This window comes from Alosa sapidissima, chromosome 24, assembly GCF_018492685.1.
Source record: "Alosa sapidissima isolate fAloSap1 chromosome 24, fAloSap1.pri, whole genome shotgun sequence".
Taxonomy (NCBI): Eukaryota; Metazoa; Chordata; class Actinopteri; order Clupeiformes; family Clupeidae; genus Alosa; species Alosa sapidissima.
In genome coordinates this window covers 29,405,002-29,412,501 of record NC_055980.1, presented here as the reverse complement: position 1 = coordinate 29,412,501, position 7,500 = coordinate 29,405,002, and the positions used below count along the sequence as shown (strand labels likewise).

The following is a 7,500-nucleotide window of genomic DNA, read 5'->3' as shown; positions in this document are numbered from 1 at the left end:
CAAAAGCCGAGTTAAGATCAAACGTCCAGATAAAATGTCCAGATCTTGCGTTTTCATGAGTTTTCGATCGTCATATATTTAATTTCCATTCATCACAGAGTTCCCAAAATCACATATAAGGTGTGTTAGAGTGTCTAGTATCGTATTTAAAAAAAAAAAGCTAAAAACGTAATATTACGTTTTTGGCACTTAATGAGTTAAGGAATTCATGTTAATACACCCTAATACACATCAACACACACACACCCCAACATACACACTCCAATACACGTCAACACACACACACTCAATACACATCAACAAACACACCCCAACACACATCAACATACACACCCCAATACACAACAACACACACACACCAATACACATCTACACACACACCCCAATACACATCAACACACACACACACACACTCACATCAACACACACACCCCAACACAGCCCAACACACATCAACACACACCCCAACACACACACCCCAACACACACACCCCAACACACATCAACACACACACACCCCAACACACACACCCCAACAGACAACACACACATCCCAATACACATCAACACACATACACCCCAATACACAACACACACATCCCAATACACAACACACACACCCCCCAATACACACACACACATCCCAATACACATCAACACACACATCCAAATCAACACACACATCCCAATACACATCCAAATCAACACACATCAGGGCTGGGCAACACACACACACACACACACCTTGGCTTTGCCCACATCAACACACACACACACACACACACACACACACACACCTTGGCTTTGCCCACATCAACACACACACACACACACACACCTTGGCTTTGCCCACATCAACACACACACACACACACACCTTGGCTTTGCACACATCAACACACACACACACACACACACACACCTTGGCTTTGCCCACATCAACACACACACACACACCTTGGCTTTGCCCACATCAACACACACACACACACACACACACACACCTTGGCTTTGCACACACACACACACCTTGGCTTTGCCCACATCAACACACACACACACACACACACACCTTGGCTTTGCCCACATCAACACACACACACACACACACCTTGGCTTTGCCCACATCAACACACACACACACACCTTGGCTTTGCCCACATCAACACACACACACACACACACACACCTTGGCTTTGCCCACATCAACACACACACACACACACACCTTGGCTTTGCCCACATCAACACACACACACACACCTTGGCTTTGCCCACATCAACACACACACACACACACACACACACCTTGGCTTTGCCCACATCAACACACACACACACACACACACACACACACACCTTGGCTTTGCCCACATCAACACACACACACCTTGGCTTTGCCCACATCAACACACACACACACACACACACACCTTGGCTTTGCACACATCAACACACACACACACACACACACACACCTTGGCTTTGCCCACATCAACACACACACACACACACACACACACACCTTGGCTTTGCCCACATCCACACACACACACACACACACACACACACACACACACACACACCTTGGCTTTGCCCACATCAACACACACACACACTTTGGCTTTGCCCACATCAACACACACACACACACACACACACACACACCTTGGCTTTGCCCTGGAAGTTGAAGGTGAGGACGTACTCCCCGCGCCGTGTCTCACTCTGCCGAACCAGGAAGACGCCATGTGAGGCCACGCCCCCCGCCAGCACCAGCTGAGCCGCCTTGAGACGGGACAGCGTCCCGTGGAACCACTGGCACTCGCTCAGGGGATGTTCTATCTCAGAGACGCCCTCGGAGAACAGGAAGGAACCTAACACACACACACACACACACACGCACACACACACAAGCACACGCACACACGCACGCACGCATGCACACACATGCACTCACACGCACGCACACACGCACGCGCACACACACACACACGCACGCATACACATACACGCACGCATACAAGCACACGTTAGACAGCGTCCCAGGGAACCACTGGCACTCACTCATATGTTCCATTTCAACCAAGGAACACTGGAACCTCTTGTGTGTCTGTGTGTGTGTGTGTGTGTGTGTGTCTCTGTGTGTGTGTGCGTGCGTGTGTGTGTATGTGTGTGTGTGTGTGTGTGTGTGTGTGAGGGTTGTTCACAATTCGAATTGCAATTCTGCTTCCTGTTTGCTACCTCAATTGAAATGCAAGTGAAATTCAAGAATTGAATTGGAATTTAAGAGCCAGTTTCAATTCAATTCTGGAATTTTGCACAAGCCTGGTGTGTGTGTGTGTGTATGCGTGTGTGTGTGTGTGTCTGTGTGTGTGTGTGTGCGTGCGTCTGTCTGTGTGTGTGTATGTGTGTGCGTGTGTGTGTGTCTGTGTGCGTGTGCAATCAGTACCTGTGGCATCTGGAGTCTCTGCGAAAGGTGTGCCGAGGCTAGCTCCGCCTCCACCCATTAGACGGCCTTCTGATTCGTCGAGAGGAGCTCGGGGCGGCAACTCAGGAGGGAGGGGGTCCATGAGAGGAGAGCCGCCAACACCTCCATAGCAGACTGCACACACACACACACACACCCATAAACACACACAGCACACACACACACACCCATAAACACACACACAGCACACACACACAGACAGGCAAGTATTGTCCTCAATCACACACACGCACGCACGCACGCACGCACGCACACACGCACACACGCACACACACACACACACACAGACACAGACACACACGAGCACACGCGCACACAAACACGCACGCACACGCGCAAACACACACACACACACACGCACCTTGACTGAAGCGGTCGCTGAACTCTGGCGTTCCACTGATTTCAGTCTGGCCGGCACCACACACACCCTCGACATCATCTTGCTCGCTGTCATGGAAACAAAATAGGGTCAAAGGTCACGATCCCGATGAGGACAGACTGCATCTAAACGTTGGGCAAGACACAGGAAGGCTAGGCCCGCTTGGTGATGTCACTTCCTGCAAGACACAGGAAGGCTAGGCCCGCATGGACACGTCCGTGGTGTGTGATGTCACTTCCTGCCTACCTCAGGCAGATGCCGTTCCTGATGTCACTCAGCCAGGCTCTCATCTGCACAGCATCTCTGGTCTCTATGACAACCTGCACCGAACCCTCCAGCTGGAGGAAGAGAGAGAGAAACAGAGAGAGAGAGAAACAGAGAGAGAGAGAGAGAGAGAGAGAGAGAGAAAGATACAGAGAGAGAGAAACAGAGAGAAAGATACAGAGAGAGAGAGAGAGAAAGAGAGAGAGAGAGAGAGAAACAGAGAGAAAGATACAGAGAGAGAGAAACAGAGAGAGAGAGAAAGAGAGAGAGAGAGAGAAACAGAGAGAGAGAGAGAGAGAGAGAGAAACAGAGAGAGAGAGAGAGAGAGAAAGAGAGAGAGAGAGAGAATTAGAATTTAGCAAAATACTTTATTGTACATATTTAACAGTTACTAGGCATTACAAATAAATAAGAGGGAGATAAAAGAAATAAAGAAGACTAAAAAATAAAAAAGGACAAAATAAGCATTAGCTCAACACGTATCCATAAATGAATTCATCATTACTAACTGAGCATAAGACTTCCTTGTATCCCCATACATGTTCAAAACCATCAAAGTCTTTCATTGCTGAGTAAAATTTAAAGTCAATCAATATTCTAGACTTCACCAATCTTAAAAAGACAGAAACGCAATCTTGACCAGAAACACCAGAAACAACTTCCATAGCATTTCTCCGGCTAATCCATACGGCCATCTTTGCTTGCCCAATTACAAAGTTCAATAATTGACACTGTGACTTTTTCTTCTGCGAATACCAAACACCCAAAATAAAACACTGATTTGTAAATCCCACATTAAAACCTCTGAAAATCAACTCTAGGCGACAAAACAGAGAATTAAGTCGGACACATTCCATAAAACAATGAAAAACAGTTTCTCTTTCTGGACAAAAAGGACACTTATCTTCAACAGTAGGATTTACAACACAAACAAAGGAGTTGACAGCTACTGTGCCATGTAATATTTTCCACTGCAAATCACCATACTTTTTTGATAAAGGTGGTTTATATAAAGCTCTCCATGCAGGTTTCACACCATCACTAAGCACAAGTTTCCTGCGCCATGGTGTATCGGCCCTTACATTAAGCTTTGTTTTGTTCAAGACTTTTACACAAGCTTTATAAAAAACTTTCCCATCTGTAAGTTCTAAATTAAAAGCAGTGAAATCCAATAAATTACCAGCACACCCAGCATAATCAGGTGTGAGACTTAACAATGGGAAAGACTCTTCACAACTGGAGCTTGATCCCTCACTGTGAAATGACTGTAAGAGAGCACTTTCTCTTTCTGTTAGAGCACCCCTCACTTTATCTAACAACTGTGTCACAATACGCAAAGACCTTATTTTTAAAGCTGTAGCCACATTTCCCACATTGCTAACACTTGGACCTGCTACACATACAAGATATCTTAGAGTTCGTATTCCTCCATTGTTTAAAACATAGTCCAAGGAAGGGGCAATTCCCGCTGAAATGTCCAAGCGTGCGCCTCTAATCAGCGGTTCCTTCAAGAGCCAGTGAAGGGAGGTAGAATTTCCTTCACGATGTACATTAAACAAAGAAAACACTTTAAAAAGTCCACAGTAAAAACAAGGTAGTTTCTGGAGAGAAAGCTTCCTAGGGTCCATTAGAAATAGAGACAGATCCAAATCCAGCCCCCCTAGCCTCCGCAATAATGTACAGGCCAGGGGTCTCCACACCAAATCTTTTGGTCCATACAGTAGCCTCTGTAGGAACTGGAGGCGAAAAGCAGCAACTCTGCTTGCCAGGTGAACTAGGCCTTGTCCCCCTTCCTCCTTAGGTAAAAACAAAACACTTTGAGGTACCCAGTGTAACTTGTCCCAGAAGAAGTCCACTATTAATACTTGTATGCTGGAAAGCAGGTCTGGCGGAGGGTCAATACACATAAGACGATGCCACAAAGAAGATGCCACCAAATTATTACAGATTAAAATACGCCCCTGATAGGACATCTGTGGAAGTAACCAGGACCATCTATTAAGGCGCCCTTTAATTTTCTCAAGGGTACCATCCCAGTTTCTTAACTGTATTTGTTTGTCTCCTAGAAACACCCCAAGATATTTAAAACCTCCGGTTACCACACTTAAGCCTAGAGGAAAAGAAAGTCTCTCCCCCTTGTCCCATTTTCCTATTAGTAGGGCTTCACTTTTGTTCCAGTTAATTTTTGCTGAAGAGATTTGACCATAATCTTCAACAATATTAATGAGATTTTCAATATCTCTTTGATTTTTAACAATTATGACCACATCATCAGCATATGCAGACAATAACACACAACAATTGGAATGTGGTACACTAAAACCAGAAATACATTTTCTAAGCTTGTGTAAAAGAGGTTCAATTGCCAGAGAGTACAGCATCCCCGAAAGAGCACAGCCCTGTCTTATTCCCCTTTGGACCTTGAATGGAGAGCATAAACCACCATTTATTTTTAATATGCTTTCAGCGTCACAATACAGGACCTTGATCTTGGCGATTAGACCTGAGCTGAACCCGAATGCTGACAGAGTTTTCCATAAGTATTCATGTTCAACACGATCAAATGCCTTCTCTTGATCTAAGGAAAGTAGACCAGCGTCAAATCCCAATTGCCTTGAGAGTTCCAAAAAATCCCGGATTAAGGTAATATTGTCAAAGATTGATCTGTTTGGCACACAATAGGCCTGATCAGAATGAATGACCTGTCCCACCACTTTCTTCAATCTAATGGCCAGACTTTTTGAAAATAGTTTGTAATCGCTGCTCAGCAGTGCAACTGGTCTCCAATTCTTAATATCTTGCAAGTTGCCTTTCTTGGGAAGCAAAGTTAAAACAGCTCTTTTGCAGGATGTGGGTAGCTGACCTTTGGAAATGCTGTCATTTAACACTTCTAGCAGGTCCTCCCCAAGCACAGGCCAGAAGCACCTGTAAAATTCTATGGGGAGACCATCAAACCCAGGCGCTTTCCCACACTCCATGCCCTGAAGAGCGCCAGTCAGTTCTTCCAGGGATAGTGCTGCCTCTAATTCTATGGCAGATTCCTCTGAGACCTTGGGGAGATCATCAAGGAACTCCCTTTCCATGTCCAGTTTTTCAATGTATTCACTAGTGTACAAATTTGCATAGAAACTGACGGCAATTTTTCGCATCTCAGCAGGATCTACAGATAGACCCCCTGATTCAGAAAGAAGAGCATGCATGCATCTTCTCTGGCCATTTTTCCGCTCAAGACTGAAGAAAAATTTGGAAGGAGCATCCATCTGTGCTACATTCTGATAGCGAGATCTGACCAACGCACCTTGTGCCCTTATGCCCAGCAGATCAGCCAATGCCACTTTTTTGGTCTTTGCTGCCTCAGTATGCATGCAATTTCCCGTGGATTCAGCTAAATCCTGAAGTTCCACAATTTCCATCTCCAGGCTATCCATAGATCTGATTATGTCATTTGTGACGTTGCAAGTATATTGCTGACACAGCTGTTTAATATGAATCTTTCCAAAATCCCACCATTGTTGTAAAGACTTAAATGAGGACTTTGTTTTTCTAAAATCATTCCAAAAAAAAATAAAAACATCTTTAAAATGTGTGTCACTCAGTAGAGTTGTATTTAAGTGCCAATATGCACTCATTGGCTTTATATGTCTCATGCCAATTACACTTTGCACCATGCTGTGGTCAGACAATGTAACTGGAATAATATTACAATTCTGAAAAATATTACGATGATGCTTAAAACTGTACACTCTATCAAGCCTAGCCAGAGACAAAACATTACCCCTAGCATGTGCCCATGTATACTGTCTTTGGTTATTGAAATTCCTCCAGATATCACTTAGTTCATGTTTGTTAATCATCTCAACAAGTTTTCTACGTGAAGCACTATGTGGCTCAAGATGATTCCTATCAAGATTTGTCTCAGTACAATTAAAATCCCCTGCTAAAACTAAATATTCATCTTTGTTACAACTATTCAATGCATTACATAATTGGTCAAAAAACAACATCCGATCAAACCCAGATGAAGGTGCATAAACACACACAAAAACAAAAACATTATGCTCAAAAACTGCTCTGATTTTTAAGAGTCGTCCCTCTACTATACTCTCAACAGCATAAGACGAAGGAACAAAACTTCTAGAGAAAAGCAAACCTACTCCTCCACTCACAGAAGTTTTATGGCTGAGAAAAGTGTTACCTTCCCATTCTCTAACCCATTCAGCAGCATTCATATCATCACTATGTGTTTCTTGAATAAACATAACATCAATATGCTTTTGTTTTAACAATTCAAAAAGCTGTACTCTTTTCCTCGGGTCCCTTGCACCATTGATGTTTAAAGTTGCTATTTTAAAATTACTCATTGATAGAA

At 44.2% G+C, this 7,500-nt stretch overlaps 1 protein-coding gene across 3 annotated transcripts in view; it reads right to left on the bottom strand.

The window, feature by feature from the left end:
- The window catches only part of sh2b1 (SH2B adaptor protein 1), a 49,455-nt gene that overhangs the window by 16,133 nt on the left and 25,822 nt on the right, over window positions 1–7,500 (bottom strand). For all 3 annotated transcript variants that reach the window (XM_042081775.1, XM_042081776.1, XM_042081777.1), the window contains 4 exons: window positions 3,114–3,205; window positions 2,850–2,935; window positions 2,450–2,602; window positions 1,669–1,874 (listed from right to left, as the gene is read on the bottom strand). In XM_042081775.1, coding sequence (XP_041937709.1) covers window positions 1,669–1,874; window positions 2,450–2,602; window positions 2,850–2,935; window positions 3,114–3,205 — 537 coding nt within the window. The remainder of the gene's footprint in view (window positions 1–1,668; window positions 1,875–2,449; window positions 2,603–2,849; window positions 2,936–3,113; window positions 3,206–7,500) is intronic.